This window comes from Peromyscus maniculatus, chromosome 2 (genome assembly GCF_049852395.1).
Source record: "Peromyscus maniculatus bairdii isolate BWxNUB_F1_BW_parent chromosome 2, HU_Pman_BW_mat_3.1, whole genome shotgun sequence".
Lineage (NCBI taxonomy): Eukaryota > Metazoa > Chordata > Mammalia > Rodentia > Cricetidae > Peromyscus > Peromyscus maniculatus.
In genome coordinates this window covers 116434177-116458255 of record NC_134853.1, presented here as the reverse complement: position 1 = coordinate 116458255, position 24079 = coordinate 116434177, and the positions used below count along the sequence as shown (strand labels likewise).

Below are 24079 nucleotides of genomic sequence, written 5' to 3'. Positions count from 1 at the left end.
GTATGCTGCGAATATGTGTTGCTCTGATTGGTTGATAAATAAAGCTGTTTGGCCTATGGCAAGGCAGCTTAGAGGCAGGTGGGAAATTCAAAGAGAGAGGAAGAAGGCAGGCGTGGGAGGGTGGGACTACACACCAGTGAGCCACCCAAGGAGAAACATGTAATGGGACACAGGTAAAGCCATGGAACATGTGGCAATACACAGATTAATAGTTATGGGCTAATTTAAGATACAAGAGCTAGCTAGCAAAAGGCTAGAGCCATGGCCATGCAGTTATAATTTATATAAGCCTCTGTGTGTGTTTACTTGGGGGACGCAAGTGGGAGAGATTTGTCCCCACTGCCAGTAGGCCAGAACACAGGAAATCTTCCGACTACACCCTGCTATCTCTATGTTCTCTTAATCTCCTTGCTCCTTGGGTATCTGAACTTCCATTTACATCTTCTCCATTTCTCAACACCCTGATGCCTTTGCTTCTCTAGCAGACCCTCCGATTGTTGCCTTACTCTCGTTTCACAAAAACAGAAGCTCTGTGAAGGGAACGCTACTCCCTGCTTCCTGGCTTCACACCATGTCTACTTTCTTCACTAACTGAATATGGTGTCTCTATCCTGAAAATGATTCCTTCCTCCTCAGAGTCATTGAGATTTTGATTGTCCCTTCTCTCTCTGGTGTCCATATCCCAGTGGCACTGCTGGATACTTCCCATTAGCAATTAAACAATGTCAAGCAATTCTCTTCTGTTAGTCAAACAAGCAATGGGGGACTCCATCTATTTTGAATAGTCATCATCCTATGGTGACCATGCCATTTCTATTTCCTTTCTTGACAGCCAAGTTTCTTAAGTGCTGTGTAAACATTCTTGCTCCAAAATGGTGTCTGACCTGATCATCTTAGCTTGAACATTGACTCAATTACTGGCGATTGTGCGATTTCAGATGGTTAACTTCTTTGTGCCTCAGGTGTCTCTTTTGTAAAAGGGAAAGGGGGTGTGGTCACTACATTTCTCATTAGGTTGTTGTGCAGTGGTAATTCATAATAAGTTCTTGACACAGCATCTAGTGAATGTTCATTAAATGTTAGTTGTGGCTGTTACAACAAACAGCATTTACTCCTCAACTCTTATCTTCTGCCCTGCTATTCTAATAAAGTAGCTTTCACTGAAGTTTCTGCTATAGTCTGAATATGGCCACTAAAACTGATATGCTGTAAACTTGATCTCCAGAGAAAGTGACGGGAGGTGGGCTCTTGGGAGATATTGAGGTTGTGAGGCTGTACCTTCATGAGTTCATTAATGCTCATATGTAAACAGTTTGGAGTAGTGGGTTTGCTTTCTCTCTCACCATTCTGCCTTTTGCCATGTGAGAACATAGCAAGTGGACCAATATCAGACGCCAGCAGATTGCCTCTAAAACTAGGAGACAGAGTACTGGTCTTCATAAATCTCCCAGTCTGTAGTATTTTGGGTCTTATATAGATTAGTATAGCCCCAAAGTCATTGTATAAATGGACAGTTCTTAGTCCTTTCCTCCATCCTATTAAAGCCATGTAGATCCTTCCTTCCTATTCAAAACATTCCTGATCTGACTATATCTATAGCTTTTACAAATAACTGCCTGGATTGGAATTCCTCAAACTTTCTCACATCCACTTCTCTCCTTCACTAAAGGTGATGACATACATACACAGCATACAATACCAGCCACACCGCTGACTCCATCGTTACCTACTTCCCCAGCATTGACCAACACTGTACTCCTTCTTCTTATGAAGGCACAAACCCATCACTTTCCCCTTTTACTTGTCTTACTTCTCCTCTAGGGCAGTGATGCGGCTCTTCTCTACCTTTTTTCAGTCATTTACCAGATAGCTATGGCGGGTCCATATGTTCTGAACTGTTTTCTATGTGCTACCTGCTGTAGAGGATGCTTTAGGCAGCTTGTAACAAAAAACAAAGATAATGGGAGATAAAATAGATTAAAGAGTAAATGAAACCAAAGGCAGAAACAAAATTAAGTGAGATAAGTTTATTAGTGCTCAAAAGCCCACTACAAAAAACGTCTCCAATTTGCTTTACGTACTCGATGAAACAAAGGGGTTAAGGGGCATTTTGAAAATTGCTCAATATGATAACTATGAAAAACAGAGAAAATGAAAGTGATTACTAAGCCGGGCGGTGGTGGCGCACGCCTTTAATCCCAGCACTCGGGAGGCAGAACAAGGTGGATCTCTGTGAGTTCGAGGCCAGCCTGGGCTACCAAGTGAGTTCCAGGAAAGGCGCAAAGCTACACAGAGAAACCCTGTCTCGAAAAACCAAAAAAAAAAAAAGTGATTACTAAGACAAACTAAGAGAAATTAATGGTCGGTTGGGTTCTCATACCAGACAATATCTATCCCATCAAGCCCACATTAAGAGGGTTTTAAATAGCCTCTTCACTGAGAACTAATTATCACAGTACCAAAGGTGATACGCAAGCTGCAAAGAGAGAAATGAAATCAAATCTCACCCAGCTATGATGCCTATAAACTACACCAATGACCTGCATGGCAAGGCATCCATACAAGTGCAATAGTGGCATTTATATCTTGGTGATAACTAACAGCTCTCTAATTGCACCCAAGGTCTGCTTAACAGGAGGGAAATCATGCTTAGTACTGTAAACCTAGCCAACTACACATGTTTTGTGAGGCCATAGATCTTAGAAGACCTACAAGCTCCCTTTTACTGAACCAGTGTGATTCCTACCTGTATTCTAAATACTTATCTATATACCCAGAGATAAGTGTAAATCTCACCCATCATCAAAGGAGCTTCTTTTAGCAATAGCTGGATACCATTATACAAAGCCACAACTGTTAAAATGCAGGGAACAGCTGACTGTGTGGTGCCTATCCCCAACTGATAAACATACAACAACAACAACAACAACAACAACAAAACCCTGCTCTTGTCTCAGGAAACATCACTGAAGATGAGGTGGAAAGACTGTAAGAGCCAGAGGACCATCAAGTCTGCTGTGATACTGTTCCTTCTAGCTATTATAGAGAAAACTATACCCATGAAATCTCAACAACATGGCTGCCTAAACAAGACTTGAACAACCTGAATAACAGTTGGTATCATAATGCAGATGGGAGAAATCTCACCAGGTCCCACTGCTAGATAAAGAGCCTCAGGCAATTAAAAACTGCTGAGAGAGAATTGGTCCTTCCCAGGGATTAGTCCCATGATTGGTTATCCAATACTGAGTAGTCTGCCCTAGAAATATGTATTTTTATATGCAGGCAACACTGAAAGGACTCAGTAGCTTATATTTTATATGTTGATTTGCTCATATGTATATGTAGCAACAATGGTCGAAAAGAAAAGAATCCATGAATTGAGGTTGGATGTGGGAGGAATAGGAGGGTGGAGAGGGAAGGATAAATAATGCAAACGTATTTTGGTTGAATTTTTAAAAGGAGGGCATTATGAGAAGTCATTGAAGTTCCTGGGTAAATACAGCGCTTTCCTTATGGCCCCTCACAGGTTACATAACTTGTTTGATAATACATCATAGGGTCAGGTTGCAAACTCATGTCAGTCTGGCTCCACAACCATTACATCAAAGTACATCTGAAAACCAAATGTTGTTTTCCCCCAGTAGCACGAGTCAACAACAGACCTTCGTGCACGGCGCCCATAACAGAACAAGCAGGACCCCGCTAAGACTCTGCCTCTTAACTCCCCCCCTGGCAGTTGCTTTGCTTCAGCTTAAAGCCAAGTTACAAAGTCCTTGATAGAAAACAGTAGGGGGAGGGGAGCAGAGCATGAAGTATTAATAAACCTTGTAAAATCATTACCTTGTCCCTTAAGTAGCCTCTGAAGTAAGAGCAGCGGGGAAGAACACTGATAGCAGGATTTTGCTTGCCCCCCCCCACCTCCTAATACATTGTACATTTCAACAGTTAAGAGGGTATAAAAATTTAACAGAATTTTAATGCCTTTCTAGGTTTTATGATGCCACAAAGAGATCATCTTCATTCTGCTTACCACAAGAACAGATGGGTCACAGGGAAGGTGGGTTTGTGACTCATTACCTCCCAGAGCCTGCAGAGGCTGTCTGAGTGGCAGGCAAACTTCTGGGATCAATAGGGTTCAAGGCAAGGCAGTGCCTGCCAGCAGGCCTTAGAAAGAGTCATTAGTCAACCAGTGACCTGGCAACCCCTCCACAGCAGCCCTCCGATGTGGATTCTCAGAAAGGTTGGTCTGTGCTGAGAAACTGAAAAGGTCATGGCTGTGTTGAAGTCAAAACTCACAGAATTGGGGCGAGGGAAACCACAGAAGAACCATGGAGTCGGGGGGGGGGGGGGGGGGGGGTAGGTCACCTCAGGAACCAAGGTCACCACTTTACCATCTTTGTGACCAAGAAAAGTGAGGCAGAAGAGTGATGATGTGCCACGTGAAATGCTGAAAGCTAGCCATGCACAAGGAAGCCTCTCACTAACCTGGAGGATTAATCCACCTCTAATGGATGACAGGGATGACATGGGGTCTACTGTGTGCAGGATCTAAACATAAGTCCTATGCCAGACCCTTCAGGAAAAGGAGAAACAAGCTTTATTGTCTACTTTAACTCAATTAAAACATGTACAGCCTTTCAGCGCAATGTTCCCTTCCTTCTTTCCTGACCATCAAAAGCCATTTATTGCCAGGCGGTAGTGGCACACGCCTTTAATCCCAGCACTCGGGAGGCAGAGCCAGGTGGATCTCTGTGAGTTCGAGGCCAGCCTGGGCTACCAAGTGAGTCCCAGGAAAGGCGCAAAGCTACACAGAGAAACCCTGTCTCGAAAAACCAAAAAAAAAAAAAAAAAAAAAAAAGCCATTTATCGCCTCAGTTTCTGCTGTGGTACTCAGAAAAAGGAGGCGTAAGCAAAGGTGGGGAGCCTCTGCCGACCAGCACCAAGGGGCTCCAGTGTCAGGCAGACTGGGAATAGAAACCTGCTGCAAGACTAACGTGCTTGGCTAGGAAAGGCCATTTCAGGAGATAAGAGAACCCCAGACTGTTCAACTGTTTCTCAAACTGACGACTACATCCAGGGCCCTGCTCCTGTAAACATAACACTCCCTACCCCCCCCCACCCCCCACCCCTGTGGCGTTTATAAATGTGAGCCTCAGAATGGTGCACATGACTTCCAGTGCAATCTGGGTTCTTCCTGATCGTGAGCAGAGCACTGATGTCAGGCCCAGTAGACTCCAGAACAGACTCAGCTGTTGCTCTTTTACCCTATGACCTTGATCATCAGAACCACTGGTGATTTAGTTTCTTCATCAGTAGAATGATACAATCTTACCTACCAAGACCAGTTAGGGAGATGGGTAAATTAGCATTAACAAAATACCTAGAAGAGATTGATACATAACACATAAACATCTGCTTGGTTTATTGGTCCTTAGGAACCAAACACTCTAGTCAAGCAAATAACTATTAAGTCTACAAACATATGAACCACAGAGATGCTGCATTTTCCCATTTCCTGTATTTTATTTTATTTTTTTATTTTTTTATTTTTTTTTTTTTTTGGTTTTTCGAGACAGGGTTTCTCTGTGTAGCTTTGCGCCTCTTCCTGGAACTCACTTGGTAGCCCAGGTTGGCCTCGAACTCACAGAGATCCGCCTGCCTCTGCCTCCCAAGTGCTGGGATTAAAGGCGTGCGCCACCACCGCCCGGCCATTTCCTGTATTTTAAACAAAAAGATGTGACTACACATGTATTCCTCGTAAAAATATCCCTCTAACCCCTTCTGTGGTGATATTTTATTTGTGTACCCCGATAAAGCTTATCTGAAGATCAGAGAAAAAAAAAGCCAGCCATTATATTAAACATAGATGTCAGGCAGTGGTAGCACATGCCTTTAATCCTAGCATTCAGGAGGCAGAGATCCATCTGGATCTCTGTGATTTTGAGGCCACACTGGGAACATAGCCAGGCATGGTGGCACATGCCTTTAATCCCAGCACTAACCATGGAGGTCTGGAGGTTTGTACAGACAGACAGGAAGTGACAGAGCTGGACAAAAAGAGGAAGTGATGTAGCTGCGTGGAGAATGGAAGTGAGATGGCAGGGACAGAAAGGATGTAGATGTGAGTATGTAGGAAGTATCCCTCTTTTTGGCTGAGGATTTCTAGCAGTAAGAACATGGCTAGCTTCTTTCTCCTTCCCTGATCTCTCAGTTTTTACCCCAATTTCTGGCTCCGGGTTTTTTGTTTTGTTTTGTTTTGTTTTGTTTTGTTTGTTTTTTATTAATAAGACCATTTAGCAATTGTCTTACATCCTTCCATGTCCCTCTGGCCCCATCACCCTCTCAAATTCATGTCCTCCTTTGATTATAACTGTTACATATATATGCAATACATATAAGTATAATCTGCTGAGTTCATTTTGTTGCTTACATGTTATGATTTTAGGGCTGACCACTTTGTATGAGAAAACAGATTACAGGGCTCATCTCTGGAAGAAGCTAATCTCCCTTTCTTGGCAGTCATTTGTTACATGTGTTTTGTCTAGAAGTGGGACTCCATGAGATTTTCTCCCTTTGGAATTAGCATGTCTACTGATATTGTCATTGTTCAGTTGTTGTTTAGGAAGCCAGTCTCACGGCAAAATATCTGGTCCTCTGACTCTTACAATTTTGATGCCTCATCTGCCCTGATGTACCCTGAGCCTCAGGTACAGGTTCTGTTGCAGATATATCCACTGGGGCTAGGCTCTGCTGATGGCTAGCTACATTGTGTACCATTGTGGTTTTCTGTAATGGTCTCCATTTGCTGTAAAGAGAGGCTTCTTCGGTGATAAGTGACAGTTACACTTATCTGTAGATGCTCTTCTAAGATCCATGACCTCACTAGCCCCGAGAATTTGGCTAGGTTTACGATACCAGACATGATTTTCTTCCTGTTGAGTGGACCTCAAGTCTAATTAGACAGCTGCTGGTTATCACTAAGACATGAGTGCAACTATTGTACCTTTAGGGATATCTTGCCATGCTGATCAGTGTTGTGGTTCATAAGTGTCACAGCGGGATGGAACTACTGATGCTTCCTTCTCTTGGCAAATTAGCATTTTCTGGTATTATGGAAGCTAGATGGTAGGAAAGAGGCTTTCAGGTTAGATCCAGCTTAAATAACCTGAGTCTTGTGTACTAAGTGTTGGTGTCTTCAGCAACAGGGACTTACCTTCAACCTCTGAGAGGTAATCAAGGTCAATAGCAAGCCTAGATTGTTTTGGGAGTCACTTGGAGTACCCTGACCAACAACTAGAAACGAGGTTTCTCATGCCTGGTACTGGGGATTTTGTTAGGTAATCTATGGTCAGAGTCTTAGGCCAACTCAAGTGGTATAATTTTATTTTATATATAATAATAACAATATATGTGTATAATAACATATATATTGTATATATTGCATATAATTTTAGGTAAATATAAGGTAATATGATTGCTTGAGTCTTCACCAAATAACCTTGGTGCTTTTTGTCCCCCTGCTACCTCATTTTTAATAATCAAATATATATATGTGTGTAATATATATATATATATATATATATATATATATATATAATGATATAATAGCTTTAGGGACTCACATTTTGTGGAAACTGGGATAATAATGACCATATTCTGTATCTTAGTAGCAATTCAGTTTTACTTTCACATGGTACAGGATTGCATCTTCAGTATATTCTGTTAGTTAAGGATATATAACTGGGTGTGACTATACAATGCTAAGGTGGACAAAATCTAAGTTTCATCTTTCTCGGTAACCTTTGGTCTTAATGAAGCCACTTTTCTTAGAGCATGATTTCAGAATCCTTGCATACACTGTCACCTTTTAACTTTCTTGGTTGTAACCACACTGGCCTGTCCATGCTCGCTCTCTTCTCTCTCTCTCTCTCTCTCTCTCTCTCTCTCTCTCTCTCTCTCTCTCTCTCTCTCTCTCTCTCTCTCTCTCTCTTTCTCTCTCTCTCTCTCTGTCTCTCTCCTCTCTCCTCTCTCCTCTCTCCTCTCTCATTCGCTGCTAATCCCTCTGTCTGAACATTCTTCTGACCCATTCATCCATTCATGGTCTGAATGAATCCCAGTTTAGTTTAAGCAGAACTTCTTCAGACACTTATCAATCACATAAACATACATTCCTGAAAGTCCCATCAGCCTATTTTTATAATATTTACCACAGAGGCACTGTAGTGATTTATAATGCTCCAATTCTATAGAAGCAAGTTGTAGGAAGTCAGAAACCTTGTGGCCTTTGATTTGTTTGTTCTAAGAATATAACAGAGCACATCACATTGAGTCAGTGAGTTAGAGCTAAGAAGGAAACAGAAGATTATTCAGTCATTAATATAACCTTATCTTGCACACCACGAGCCCACTTCCTGTAGTGTTCCTCTTCTGAATATAATTATCAAAGCCCTTTAGAGGTTTGATCTTCACTGGATTAGGCCTGACAGCAGTCCAGTGATGGATCTGTTTGTACCGCACCTTTGTATATGCTATGGAATGCTGTGTTGGTTCATTGGGTGCTTTTTATTGAGTCCTTTCCATAAGTCACACATTTTACATATATTGTCCTTGTCCATTACATCCCTTCAAGTATTATTACAAATGAAGAAACCAAATTACAGAGCAGGTTGGCAACTTCCTTATTTTATACAGCAAGTCAGTGGTGTATCTGGGATTTGATCCAAAGCCTTTCTCGCTTGAAAGCTCATGATTTCTGGATTTCCCCAAGATGAAGCATAAATTAAACTCACTTTGAAAGTTTCATGAAAAAATAAATAACACAGAGAAAATATTCTTTAAAAGTTGTAAAATATTGTAGGAACATTAGTCATGGATCTTTTTCCTTAATTATCACCAAAATAATTTGTACTTTTAATTTGCCTATGGCTATATGCTCTTCAGTTCATGATAAATCAATCAAACAAGAACATTAAAAAAATCACCAGCCATATGTAACTGAAGAATTTAGGCAAGCCTGCAATTCCAGCTAAGATGACCTCTCAGGGTGTAACTGTCTTATACCTTGCTTGGAAAGAGGTTATGTGATTCTCAAGGGGAGTTGATAAAAAAGCACTTCCCAAATTTAAATTTTGGCAATAATTACTGGAATTATTCCAGAGTACTATCTTTAGCATATATGACCTGTCATATGGAGGCATTCAAGCTCAGAGGAATGGAAATTTCTTATAATAATAACAATATGTGCTAGAAAACTGTCATATGATAGGAGTTTCACCTGCATTATTTTCTTTATACTTCCCAATCTCTGCAATATACCAATTCAGGCTCAAAGAGCTCAAGCTGCATATGGCAGAGTTTGCATGGCTGATAGGTGGCAGAGCCAGAACTGAAATGAAGACAGCCTAAATCTGGTGATAAGGAACATCCTTAAATTAGGAAATAACTAATATATCACTTAATTATTCTTGTTTTTCTACATCGGCCAGTCACGTTAGGAGACTGATTGATTATTATGCTCCCAGATTCAACTTTCCCTGGCTACTTGGGCAAAGCATGACATTGCTCAGGAGGACCTCTGGTGTCAGGTGACCTAAATCCCACCTTACATTCTTGATGCGTGGTTCTTCCCACTCAGCTGACACTTAGGACTGCCTTAATAAGCCACATTGTTGAAAAACCTCAAACAGGAGAGCTGGCACAGAATAGTGAAAGTCACAGGGACACACACTTGGCAGTGGTGGCCAGTGGGGACATAATAGGCCTCATTTCTGGTCAAGAAAATTGACACACATCTTTGAGTCTTGGTTCTTATCTATAAATTGAGGGCATTAGAATAAGATCTTTATTGTTCCTTCAAGCTCTAATCTCCACTGATTCTTTGTAAGGATGAAGGAAACTTGAGGGTTAAGCTTACTGCTGAGGATTTCCAATCATCTTCCAGATGCCAAACTGTAGAGAAGGAACAGTGCGGACCCAGAAAGCCTCTAAAACCCATTACTTGCCATTATCACATCATGATGTGGTCATCACTGCTCCCTTGTCCTTCTGGCTCTCTGGGGCTGTTCCTGGAAGGGACAATAGCTGAAATAGTATTTCTGGGAACCTAGGGGGTGGGAGTGCAGTGTTGGATGAAGGTTGGGAAGTGAGTGATCCTGTCCACCAGGTTCCAAGGCACACTTAAAAATGATAACAGCTAACATTACTATGGGCTGCATAAACCATGTCCTGTGGCAACTGAGATCACACTTTATCTTCATATTCACAACAGACATTTATAGAAAGGAAAGTGGGTACTGCATGTGATTACAGAAAAGAAATGGTGACAGGACATAGACAAACACTCGTCTTCACAGAAGCTTCAAACACACACAGTGGCCCTTGTTGCCTTCCATTTTATTTGTGGATTGGCATAAGCAGTAATTAGATCATCTCTTAAAGGCATTGAAGCAAATCTTGCTATGTTGAGACTCTTACCAGTGGCCCATCCTCAAGAAATGGTAGAAGTCCTACAAGATATCAGTCCCTTGTCCCCTATCCTACCCTATTCAGCAATTTGAAGAAACCCCATTCTTTCATGCCTCCATGCCTCTGCATGCGCTATTTCTTCTGCTGTAGAAGGCATCCCTTCTTTTCTTACTAAAGGGCACTCATATTTTTCAGTCACTTTTCCAGCACCACCTCCTGAGAAGACATCCTTGGTATCACCACCAACATCAACAGGTCTTATACTGCTTCTCCATGGTACTAGGGACAGGAATATCACAACACACTTAAATGTACTTGTTTAAGATTTTAAAAATCATTTTAAACTATATGTAATGGGTGAGACTGTGTGGAAATATGCGCACATGAGTTCAAGTGTCCTCAGAAGCCAGATATGTTGGAACCAACAAGAGATATAATTACAAGTAGTGGTGAGCTGCCCAGTGTAGATGCTGGGAACTGAACTCATTGGTCTACTTCAATAACAGTACACACTGCTGGGCCAGCTCTCCGGTCCACTTCAAGAACAGTACACAATGCTGGGCCAGCTCTCCGGTCCGCTTCAAGAACAGTACACACTGCTGGGCCAGCTCTCCAGCCCTCTTATTAAAAATCTTGACAGCATAAATTTATATATTTAATCCATCTCTGCCGGAGTAAATAAGAGATCTCCAGGCAGATGGATGAGCTTCCTTTTGTATTTTGTATACTTGGTCTAGTGCTCAACACATGGGAGGCTACAAAGTGATGGCTAGTTGCATGCCTGTATTATTACATAGATCATGACTCTAAGCCATTCCCTCAGGCAGAAGACAGACTTGAAAGGGTAAAATTAGTCCATATAATATTCAGAGGATATTTCCTTTTCTTTAGCAATTAGAAAGACATAGTTACATGAGGTGGATAGGAATAAGAAAAGTAATAAAAAATGCAGCAAGATCAAAGGCTCAGAAGTTACTGGGAAGGCAAAGTCTCTGACAATTGATGACCTCCTTTTGGACATGGGAGAGAAATAGTGTGACAGGCCCCATATAACCAATAAAAGGCTGGAAGTAACTGTGGCTAAAGACCTTCCAGGCTTCCCAATGCATATTAGTACAAGCTTCACCTATAATAACAATTCACCAAGATGGAGTGGCAGCAACAGGCTGAAAGGAGCCCTTGAAAGACAGAGTGGTGACTACAAAATCACATAGCTCATGAATACCAAAATGAAAAGCAAGCCTTTAATAAACAAATGGACAAGTCCTTGGTAGCATGCCCCATTCTAATGGGAACACTTAAAACAGTGTGTATGAGGTACTTAAGAAGGATTTGTGAGCCCCACAACTATGAACAGCATCACTAGATTCAGGATCACCACACTAGTCATGACTCATATTGCTAGCAGGAAACCTTGAAGAATATTACCACAAGGGGATCTTCTCTGGTCTCTTCCATATGAACACTCCCATTTCTGACTTCCCATCACTCACTAATTGCATCCAAAAGAAGAATCCCTTATCTAATGCCTGTATGGCTCTGCCAGGTCCAATTGCATCCTGGACGCAGCATCAAGACAGGCCTACTGTGGGTGTCTTCACCTACACTCAAGCCTGTGGGCTCTCTCATCCTATGAACCAAGCAAATTGAATGAATCATGTATCAGAAAAAGATGTAATTAGATCTGCTTCCTCCTTGTTCTAGCTTTGTAGATTGCCAGAGAGTGAGTGGGTCAGTATCATGAAGAGCCTAATATCTGGCCAGATTGAAAGCAGAGGCAAAGGATCCACAAGCTTTGTCATTCACTCTGACTAAAGCCAAGAACTATCTCAGGTGGGTTTCAGAACTATTCCATTCTAGTTAGGACTCCAAGGGAACACTGGGGAGTCATGGCACACTCACATCTCAAACATGCACTTGTCATTCATCAGTAGTCTTTACTTAAAAATTTGAACCTACAGTGCAAAAATATTTAAATCACTGTGTCAGTTGCTGCAGGATTTATGTTACTCTACAGAAAAGTAAAATTTACAAGCTTCCTAAACTTGCTTGTTGTTAAAATCGTTCCTATCCTGGAAAGGTCTCTGAAGGAGTAGCCTCAGGTTTCAGCTATTGGTCTTCCTGAAGTCCCTTCCTGGAGATGTTTGTGAAGATCGCTTTGAGCACTCCTTTGTGAAGTAAATCTACTCTATCACCTAGAACTATCATTTACCTCAAAGAAATGATAGCGATTCCATAAACCTTTTGGAATAACTAAAGTTAAGAAGATATTCTTTATCAAGACCTTCATATACTTGTTCATCAGGCATTTCATCAGTACTTACTCTATGCTAGGGGTTCGTAGCCACAGTGTAAGAAACTTAAAATATGGTGTCATTGACAAAAGAAAACCAATTTAATAAAATGGCACCCTCCTTTCCCTCAGGAAGGTCTCTTTCTCCACATTTGTCTTTGTTCCTGTTTCTCAGTTCAGTCAGCAACTTCACTTGGCCCCTGCATTTGTTCACTGCCAGGCTTCCCTGATCTCAAATAATGAATGATCTGTAGTACACTGAATCTTTTGACATAACACAACTCTAAAGTGCAAATAATCTCTCAACAATTTAGTCATGCTGATCCAATAATTTTCAAGACATGGCCTTCTCCAGTAAGTACAATAAAATGCTTTTCCCAGGAAGTAAAAGGGCAACTGAGATTTGCTGAAAGGGAGCCTGGATAATCGATTAGAACAGGTGGGATGCTGTCTCTCTTCCTAAGGACCCGCCCCCTGCTGATGTCTTCCTTCCTGCCAGCTTTGAATAGATGCTTGGGATTAAAGAGGTGACCTGGGAATGATTTGCCTGGAATGAAAGGTCAAACTTTACTGACACCGATCATTTTATTGGACTACGGGTGGATAATCTCCTCTTTAAAAAAGAAAGAAAAGAAACATGCCAGGAAGGGAGAAGGATGAGAAGAGGGAGGGAGGGTGGCAGATAGAGTGGGTTGTACAACTTTAAAACAATAGTCTCTAAATACATTTTCTATTACATTCTTTTAACTCACAAAATTATTTTCCTTACCTTCAACAATGTTCCATAACCAAATCAGCCTTGTATCAATTTTTGCCTTGTCCTTGAGATGCACCATATAAATATCATATTTGATCACTAACTTACACTTCATAAATAATTTATTTCAAAAGCATTCCTCCACAAGTCTCTCCATTGCTGAGGTGTTCAGTTTTCAGGGAAAGCATTTATTTACAGCCTGAGCCAAAGAAGGCTGGTAAAGACTCGGCTAAAAGCTGCACATGGAGAAAATTATGGTAATTGTATTAATGCTCAAATATACGGCACTCGATGCTCAAATCTGCTAAAAGGTTTTGTGCTATATTGCCCACATCTTGACGGGCAATGAGACCACGAGAAGTGCTTAATACTTGACAGAACACTTCCGAGACTCATCTTTCATAGTTCCAAGAACTGTGAAAGAATCTGGAAGAAGCTTCCAGAGGAGTTTCTGAAATTTAGACTCTCCTCTTAAATGTCTTATACTTTGTGTTCACACTGAAACTCCAAGCTCAACCAGAAAAGAAAAGAAAAGAAATGTCCTACAATTAATTCTGACAAATGGTTGAGTTTTAATTTGTGCAGGGCAAATTCTAGTTCATGATGTGAGTCCTTCTGACATCTATTAAAAATCCATTAACTAAACAGGCAAAATCTAATAAAGTTACTCTGGAAATTTTCGGCTAGGTCAACATTATGGGCTTTTAATGAATATTTTTGTAGCTATCACTCTACTAGAAAAACTAATATACTAATTGAACATGCATCATGTACAATATTAGAAAAAAATTAAGAAAAATACCAACATAATCACAAAGTAAGAATTTAAGGTGGATCTAAGTCACCTAAGACACTATTAAGACTAGTAGATATCCTTTACAGTTTTTAAAAGCTGGAAACACTAAGCTCCTAATACCATCATTTCAGCTTACTCACTCACCAATCACACAGTAATTCCAATACAGTAATAAGCATGTCCTCAGGCTAGGATGAGATATCCAAGGGTAAACAGTGAAATATTGTGTAAACAAATTCAGTCTAATAGAGAATCAAGACATGTACACAGGTCATCAATCCATACTTTGTTTAATTTCCCATGGGAAAATTCAGGAAGAAACTAACCATTTTGGGGGTGGGTGGGAGGCAATACTTATTGTCAAAATGACTTAAGTAACTGAAGTGAAATTTTGTGTTCCAGTACAGTGTAGTGATGCTGGCTGACTTGGAGCTTCTGTTCATGCTTAGTGATTATTAACCTCTGATTTGTATCTATAAGCAATCTAACCTATGTGAAACAAGGCATGTGGAATATAAAGTGGTGAGAGGAAATAGGATCACTCCTCAGATGGATTCTACTATATCTCATCCTGACCCAGGTATGGATGCTTGTCCCAGTCTAGTTCAAATGTTGGCTTTGAATGCCAAGCATTCTAATGCTGACTAACCCTACCAAAGGCCAGTTGTAGAACTGTATCAGCTCCCTCAGGCTAGAATGTCCAAAGGAAACAAAGGAAATGCTGATACAAACTGTGAACCTTGAAAGTGGTTAAAGGAACTAAACTCAAGTTTGGTTTCTATAAAACAGGAATATTAAACTAACAGTTTTTTGAGGACAATGTATGTTGCAGATGTAACATGAGTTGCTGAATGGTCTTATTAATAAAAAACCCAGAGCCAGATATTGGGGTAAAAACTAAGAGATCAGAGAAGCAGAAAGAAGCCAACCAGGTTCTTACTGCTGGGAAATCCTTAGCCAAAGAGAGAGCTACTTCCTGTATACTCATGCCTATATCCTTTCTGTGCCCTGCAATCTCACTTCCTCTCTCTGCCCAGCTATATCACTTCCTATTTTGGCCTAGCTATATCACTTCCTGTCTGTACAGACCTCCAGACCTCTATGGTTAACTAGTGCTGGGAATTAAAGGCATGTGCCACCTTGCCTGGCTCTGTTCCCAGTTGGCTTTGAACTCACAGAGATCAGGATGAGTATCTGCCTCCTGAATGCTAGGATTAAAGGCATGTGCTACCATTGCATGACTTCTATGTTTAATATAGTGGCTGGCTTTTTCCTCTGATTCTCAGATAAGCTTTATTGGGGTACACAAATAAAATATTACCACAGTATGTAAACCACCTAACAGGGGACCTAGAAGTCAGCTGATGAGCTTTCTTCCTTTCTTCCCTTACCTCAAAGCTCTGGGCCTTCTCTACCAGCCCAGATCCTTGGGTGGTTTTGACTGAGCCACAGACATCGCAGGGGCTGGCACTCTTCTGTTTACTTACTGTCCTGGCTCTGCCCCCTTGTTTCAGAGCTAGCTAGTAGAGGAGGAGCAGATCATAGACTGCATACCATGGCTAGCAGTGCGGATGCTTACTTGTATTCTCCATGGAGTTTTTTCATAGAGCAATCATGAATATTCCACTGGAGAAAAGTAGGTTGGTCTGCAATAGTCGACTACAGGGATCAGAAGCTGCAGCAAATATCACTTGCTGTCTACCAACTTAGAAGCACAACTCTCACATTTCAATAGGAACATATACAGGCACATGGCTACCCAGCCAATAAAAATTACCTTTTCTATCAGTTCTGTAGCACAATGGGGTCTACTGAATGTGTGCTGGTCAACAAGAGGTAATCAGAAATGAGGTTATGTTGCCTCCAAAACAATGTGCATCATGATTCTTAGGTCATTTGATTCTCCCATTTTACTGGATGGGAACTGTTGAAAACTCAACAGAATTGCAGTAATAGCCACTTACTTCTTTTCTCTTCCCTTAGAGAGAAATGAGCTATCTTTCATAATCAGTACACTTTTAGATCTTGTTACAATGCTTAGTCAACACATTAAATCAATTAAGAGGATTTCTATCTAAGCACATATGACCTAAATAACAACGGCTTACCAGAATACTAAGTAATAACTATAGGACAAAAACACCTCCCTGTGAAACGACCCTGTACATGTTAAAGGTTAATCTGTCATAATTATATTTACCTGGCACTGAAACCCTTTCAGCAGGTAAACACCTCGCAGCCACTCAGAGCTGTCCCATCTAGTTAGGGCCACATCAAGTTGGGAGTCTGTGACTCAGCAAGCATTGGCTCACAACCTACTTTCTGTCTTGTTCTTGATTCTTCTAATTCTGATGTTTCAATTTTATTTTTTTCCTTTTCTTCTTTTGTGTTGTTTCTTGAGACAAATTCATGAAATTATTTTTCTACTTCTGGAAATGATCCTTGATGATGTCGTCCCTGGCTGCTCTATGCACGATCATCCCGCATCAGTTCCACTATGGGTTCTGTACTCCCAGACACATAGTCACAATATATATTTCCCCCCAATTCAAACAAGTCAGAAAACTAGGGCCTAAAGACATGGTTTATCCATCATAGCTGACATACTTTGAAAAACCTAGTCTTGAAAAGAACTGGATGGAGGTCTCATAATTTAATTCAAACAAAAAAATTACAAATATCCTTGTATATCCATATGAATGATAACTCTTTGGATTTTCCATTCTTTTACCTATTTTGCTGTAATTATCACCAATGAGATCGTCCAAACCAATCATCTTCCAGAAGCTGTCATCCCAGCCTTTCTCTGCTGAGTACGTCCATTTACAGACCAAGGAACAAAGAGACCTAGAAAATTGGAGAGAGGTAGGACCAACAATGTGAGCCATCTTCTTTTATACTTTTCCAAATACCTGCCCTAGTATATTCAGTAGCAGAGGAAACATTAATTATGCATTCCTTCTTAAATAAAGGGCTCTTTATATACTTATATATAACAAATACTACTTCCTTTCACTTTCAGCATAGACTCAGTCTTCTGTATGTGTCCTGACCAAATAAATATAGTAAGTGAATATTTGCACTTACATCTATATTTATTTGACACATGTGTGATAATTATGAATTATAATAATAATTAGTTATTTGATGAAACTGAGTAAACATCTCAAATTTAAATGTAATATTGGTACAGCTATATTAAAATTGCCCTTTATCATTCAGTGTATAAAATATTCATGTATAGAATGGCATGGCATTTGAAGCATGTTTCAAAAATAACACAATAAGAGGAAGCGAATGGTGCACTGGATGGATAAAGAGGATTGGCCTGGGCTGCTGGCCACTGGAGCAGACAGACGAATTCACAGGAGTCTTGATATCATCTATTTTTATACACCTTCCAAGTTCTCTACAATTAAAAATGTTTCTTTTAAGACACAGTCAATAAGACAAAAAGACACCCAACAGATTGGGAAAAGATCTTCACCAACCCCACATCTGACAGAGGATTGATCTCCACAATATATAAAGAACTCAAGAAACTAGACATCAAAGCACTGAACAGTCCAATTAAAAAATGGGCTAAAGAGCTAAACAGAGAATTCACAAAACAAGAACTACAAATGGCTGAAAGACATTTAAAGAAATGCTCAACATCCTTAATCATCAGAGAAATGCAAATCAAAACGACTCTGAGATACCACCTTACACCTGTTAGAATGGCTAAGATCAAAAACACCAATGACAACCAATGTTGGAGAGGATGTGGAGCAAAGGGAACACTCCTCCACTGTTGGTGGGAATGTAAACTTGTACAACCACTGTGGAAATCAGTATGGCGGTTTCTCAGAAAATTAGGAATCGAACTACCTCAAGACCCAGCCATCCCACTCTTGGGCATATACCCAAAGAATGCTGATACATACCATAAAGATACATGCTCAGCTATGTTCATAGCAGCACTATTTGTAATAGCCAGAACCCGGAAACAACCTAGATGCCCATCAACGGAAGAATGGATGAAAAAAATGTGGTACATATACACAATGGAGTACTACTCAGCAGAGAAAAACAATGAAAGCATGAAATTTGCAGGCAAATGGATGGAACTAGAAAAAATCATCCTGAGTGAGGTAACCCAAACCCAGAAAGACAGTTATGGTATGTACTCACTCATTGGTGGATTCTAGATATAAAATGAACAATCAGACCACAACCCATAGAACCATAGAGGCTATATATATAGCATGGAGGTCCCTAGGATGACTGTGGCATATAATCAATTTCAGTTTTACTCAATTATTGAAAAAAAATAGCCAAAAGAATGGAAACACATGAACTATGAACCAAAGGCTGAGGGGCTCCCAGCTGGATCAGGCCCTCTGAATAGGTGAGACAGTTGATTGGCTTGATCAGTTTGGGAGGCATCTAGGCAGTGGGACCAAGTCCTGTGCTCATTCCATGAGTTGGCTGTTTGAAACCAGGAACTTATGCAGGGACACTTGGCTTAGTCTGGGAGGAAGGGACTGGACCTCCCTGGACTGAGTCTACCAAGCTGATCACAGTCCTCGGGGGAGGACTTGTCCTGGAGGAGGTGGGAATGGAGGGTGGGCTGGGGGTAAGGGGAGGGCGTGGGAGGGGGGAGAATAGGGGAACCCATGGCTGATATGTAGAACTGAATGGTATTGTAAAATAAAAAATATATATCACAAAAAAAATGTTTCTTTTAAATATCTGCTATAAAATAAAGAACATGTCACTGTAATCTAAATCAATACTACAATACTGGAAGTATTTTCCTTTCAGCTCCATTTCTTGATGTCACTCTTAATATTCTATAATTATTCTTTTAAAATAACCCTTATGTCTCTGAAAGTGTCATGTTCTTACATTCTTCTTTGCCTCTGCTCTACCACTTGCAGTTTAGAGACCTCTCCCAACCTTCTTCATCCTGATGGCTCAAGCTCTTATTTTAACCTAAAATAAAACTCTAATTTTTGCTTAAATATTCCTTTTCTTACCTCTCAGAAAATAATATATATTTAAAAATATACATATAAACCCACATATGTACACATACACACTCACATTTTTAGCTAGTGCTAGAGATCAAATTCAGAGCCTTATGTGTACCTGGTAAGCACTGTACCACTGATGTACATCCATGCCCATAGAGTATACCATATATCATGACCTTTATCACACTGTGATTAACTGCTTTTTCATAGGTATTACCTATATTTCTTCTATTTATTCTCCATATTTTGTCCACAAAGCTGTAATATCAACCTTCCCATGAACGCTCTGTGACATATCTGTTTCTGCCTCTATTTGTTCTTGGCCATTCCCATCCCTGCATTCTCAGTTGTGCATTTCTAAGTCATCGGTACTCTCCTGTAGTTAGCCTTTCTTTCTCACTTCTCTTTACTCATCCTAGAATGGTCTTCCCACCATGCATCTGATTCTTAGTTAACTACCATAAGTCATCTCAGACTGTGTCTCTCCAGAAAGCTCCAGGAGAAGCCATGTTGAACCAAAAGCCTATTTTGGACATATCCATGTCTTATGCTGACCATTTTAACTGTATGCTTATTCCATTCTCTACGTCTCCCACTAAAAGAGCCACCTGTTCATTACAAAATATCCTGCTTTTCTCTGTATCACTAGTACCTACTTCATGAATGTGTATATCTATCCATAATGAATACCTAATGAATAGAATCATTAAAAATATGTTTTTATATTGCCACAGGTATGTGACAAACCCAAAGAGGTCACCATCATGCCGTTTTAAGGATAAACCAAAACCCAGTTCATGGGCCAAAAGTCTTGATGTAACACATTCAGTCATGCAGAACCATTCCCTCAGTTGGTTTAGTGGCTACTATGATCCTGGTGCGATGGCAGACCTTAGTGGTAGGTAGCATACACAAGACCCAGTCCTTCACTGTCCCAGGAGCAGAAAGTTCAACTGGGGATACAGACATTCCTTGAACAATTATACATAAAATCCTATAATAACAAATAGCCCTGTTTTCTAATGAGAGTACATAGAAAAACAAGAAATTTAGTGGGAAAATCTGATGCAATCTAGTGCTGGGAGTAGGGTGTTTAGATGGTTGGGAAGAAAGTATCAAGGTAGGCTTCACAGAAGAGGTAACATTTTACTAAGTTCTAACTTGAGAGTAAGCAACAGATATTCATCATGAAAGATTGGTGCAGAAGTGGCATAGATGGCAGAACAGGTCAAGTTGTGCTCAGTGGCAGAAAAACATCAAAGGATGCTTACAGCATCACAAACAATATATACGTGCTAACCCATTTCCTTGATTTAAGCAAGGTCACTTTTTTCCCCTAAGGGATGAAGGTGGGAGCCAACTATGAAGAATGCTCTGTAGTACATGGTAGCTCAACACCCCCTAGAATAGCATTGGAAATTTCTGGAGGGCTCTAATATTTTATTGGAAAGGACAATGCTATGAACAAAAGTCAAGGTCAAGGGATTGTTTCCAATGGCACAAGCACATGGGTCAACTCTTCACCACCTAACACCCCCATCAACATTCAGAGACTCCTCTACCCGTACTTTGGCAGTACCTTCCACCTTAGTTAACTATTGCTGCTGTCCTCATTTCTATCCACTTGGTAAACTTCAAGTCAACATTACAATGCAGTTCACTGTTACTCCTCTTTGAAAGTTTCCTTTGACCTCAAAGCCAAACTCCTTGTCCTTCCTTTAATGTTCCCGGCAAGCTAAAGTTATTACACTGTAGCTCTAAACAGCTCAGGGAGGTTGACAAGGCCTCAGTTTTTACACCTCTACATAGTCACACCCTTTGCCATGTACCTTGACAGTGGAGTACCCCTACATTGTTCAAAGGGCCTCCTTTATTTCTAGATTTTGGGTAATGATTCAAGATTGCATTTTTATAAAGAATGACTCAGAAATGATTGCATGCCAGTTACTGGTCTAAATTCAAAGATACTTCATGTGTTTTGGCTTGTTCTCTTGAACCTTCATCCTCTCCATAGGAACTAATGCTGAGCTAACTCATATGGGGTATCAGAGAACTGAAAAGACAGCAAGGATCAGCTTAATCAGATTTCCATCGCATCCATAGATTTTCTTGTGTCAGTTAGGATTAAGTAGTTATGAGTCTGGTTGAGGTGAGGACCACCCACCAGGACTCAGAGTCAATAATCTGCCCAAGAGCCAAATAAATGACCATTGGGTTCAACAACTAAAACTTGATGGTGATTTGCAACTGAGCATTACTAATTCACAATATAAATAAATTAGTCCAAATTATTTTTTTCGTCCTTAATCAGGAAAAGAATAGTAATCCCTTATTTATTACAGTAGATTTGGATATTAGCCAGATAATATTTGTTGGAAGAAAATGACTGAAACAGGAAGCAGATGTTTTATGGATACAGACACCTCTGAAAAACCATTCTGTATATATAGCTTATTCAAATATAACTAAGCTCTGTCTCTCTATCTCCTTCTCTTGCTCTCTCCCCATTTTTCTGTCTCTCTAGCCCAGTTGGAACTTACATTATAGCCAAGGCTAGCCTCAAACTCATAGCCATATTCCAGCCTCAGTCTCCTGCATACTGGGGCTATGAACATGTGCTACCATGCATAGCTGGTCCATTTTATTTGAATCTCCTTAGAATTAGTTGATAGATTACTAGAATATCCCTGATGCAGCAAAATTAGTAATGTTTAAAGAGTGCATCTAAGGTCACAGGCTCTCAGTGGCTCTCTAGAAGAGAGCTAGGATTTATCAGTGAAAAAAGACAAGATACTAATAGCAGAATAAATAGTGTGCCTTGCCCAGAAGCTTCTACAAAAATCTAGGCTTTGACAACCCCCAAAGTATTTTACTGGGCAATCTGCCCTCCTGGGCCTCTAACTCCTGGCCAGTTTCCTCACAGTAAGCCAAAATGTCAGGACAGGAGTTCTTTATCTTTCTTATGGATTTTTTTAAATGCCAAATGACCCTAAAATGCACACAAATCCCAAAAACATAGATCAATCAGTATATCCAAATAATACAATGCAACACAAGATAAAACAATACTTATAGCTGGGCATGGTGATATGTATAAGGGAGCAAGGGCACTGGAGAGATGATGTCTAGAACATCCAAAATAGGCAGAAATCATTGAAGAAGAAATCATGAAACTATTTGGAAAACAGAACAATGATGAAAACCACAAGAGATGAGAAGGAAAACACTAGAAAGTGTAGCTAGAGGTTTCTTGCCTTGCCCACAGTCAGGACAAATCTTTGTAACCCGCCAGTCCCACAGCCGCTCAGACCCAACCAAGTAAACACAGAGACTTATATTGCTTACAAACTGTATGGCCGTGGCAGGCTTCTTGCTAACTGTTCTTATAGCTTAAATTAATCCATTCCTATAAATCTATACACAAGGCTCCGGCATCTTCACATGCTGCTTGTCATGGCCCCAGCTGGCAGTGTCTCCCTGCCTTAGCCTTCCATTTTCCAGAATTCTCCTCTCTCCTTGTCCCGCCTACTCCCTGCCTGGCCACTGGCCAATCGGTGTTTCATTTATTGACCAATCAGAGCAATTTGACATACAGACCATCCCACAGCAAGAAAGTTTTCTTAGAAGAAAAGAAAAGTATTTCAAATTAAAATTGAAAGGTTCGGTAGTCTGGGTTAGCATGGCAGCTCAGCGGGTACAGGCACCTGCTGTGCAAACCTGATAACTTGAGTGTGATTCCCAGAACCCACATAAAGGTGGAGGACATAAATGAGGCAAACAAGTAGTCCTTTTGGTTCCACATGTGAGCTATGTCAAATGCATGTCTCTTCCAACACAAACACAAATGCACACACATGTATGACCATGCACCCCATAGTGATGGTAACAGTAAATATTGTTTTCTACAGATGAACTACCACTGGCATGAATGGAAATCAATTAAATGTCCTTGAAATAGCAGGTGAAGGGAGTGGCTTATAGGAAGGAGGAAAGACACAAAGAATAGCAAGGGAAGGTGTATAGCAAAGGGGAGGAGCATAGCAAGGGGAGGGCCATAGCAAGGGGAGGGCCATAGCAAGGGGAGGGCCATAGCAAGGGGCAGGGCATAGCAAGGGGAGGGGCATAGCAAGGGGAGGGGCATAGCAAGGGGAGGGGGATAGCAAGGGGAGGAGCATAGCAAGGGGAGGGACATAGTAAGGGGTGGAGCATAGCAAGGGGAGGGGCATAGCAAGGGGCAGGGCATAGCAAGGATCATAACAAAAATTACAGGAATCCCAGAAGGGATTTTTAAAAGCTAAAAAGAATAAAAGTAAGAACAGATGAGGAATATACCATAAACAAATACACGCAGTACTGGGCTCTTAGTATACTGCGCCAAGGTGAAATTTAAGCCTGCAGATAAAAAGCTCTCATTAAGTTCAGGAAATACTTGAATTTCAAGAGTAAACATAAAATTACATGCTGCCAGACAGCAATACCAAGGTGCATACAAAACCAAACGGCCCAAAGAAGCTATGGAAATCTCATCTACAAGCCTGGAATGCAGAAAACATGGAAATAACGTACAGATCACCAAGAAAGGCTGATCCAAGAATCCTACACCCAGACAAAATATTATTCAGCTGTCAAGGGAAAAGGAAAACATTTTCAACATACAAGGGTTTAAAAAAGTAAAGTACTCACATAGGCTTTCTGAGGACAATGCTTGAGAAAAAAAAAACCACACACACATTGTCCCCTGGTTCAGA

At 40.6% G+C, this 24079-nt stretch overlaps 1 protein-coding gene across 11 annotated transcripts in view; it reads right to left on the bottom strand.

The window, feature by feature from the left end:
* Fggy (FGGY carbohydrate kinase domain containing) overlaps positions 1-24079 on the bottom strand; it is a 404303-nt gene that overhangs the window by 229395 nt on the left and 150829 nt on the right. For all 11 annotated transcript variants that reach the window (XM_076564517.1, XM_076564520.1, XM_015992861.3 and 8 more), the window contains exon 6: positions 17045-17160. In XM_076564517.1, the coding sequence (XP_076420632.1) occupies positions 17045-17160 (116 nt within the window). The remainder of the gene's footprint in view (positions 1-17044; positions 17161-24079) is intronic.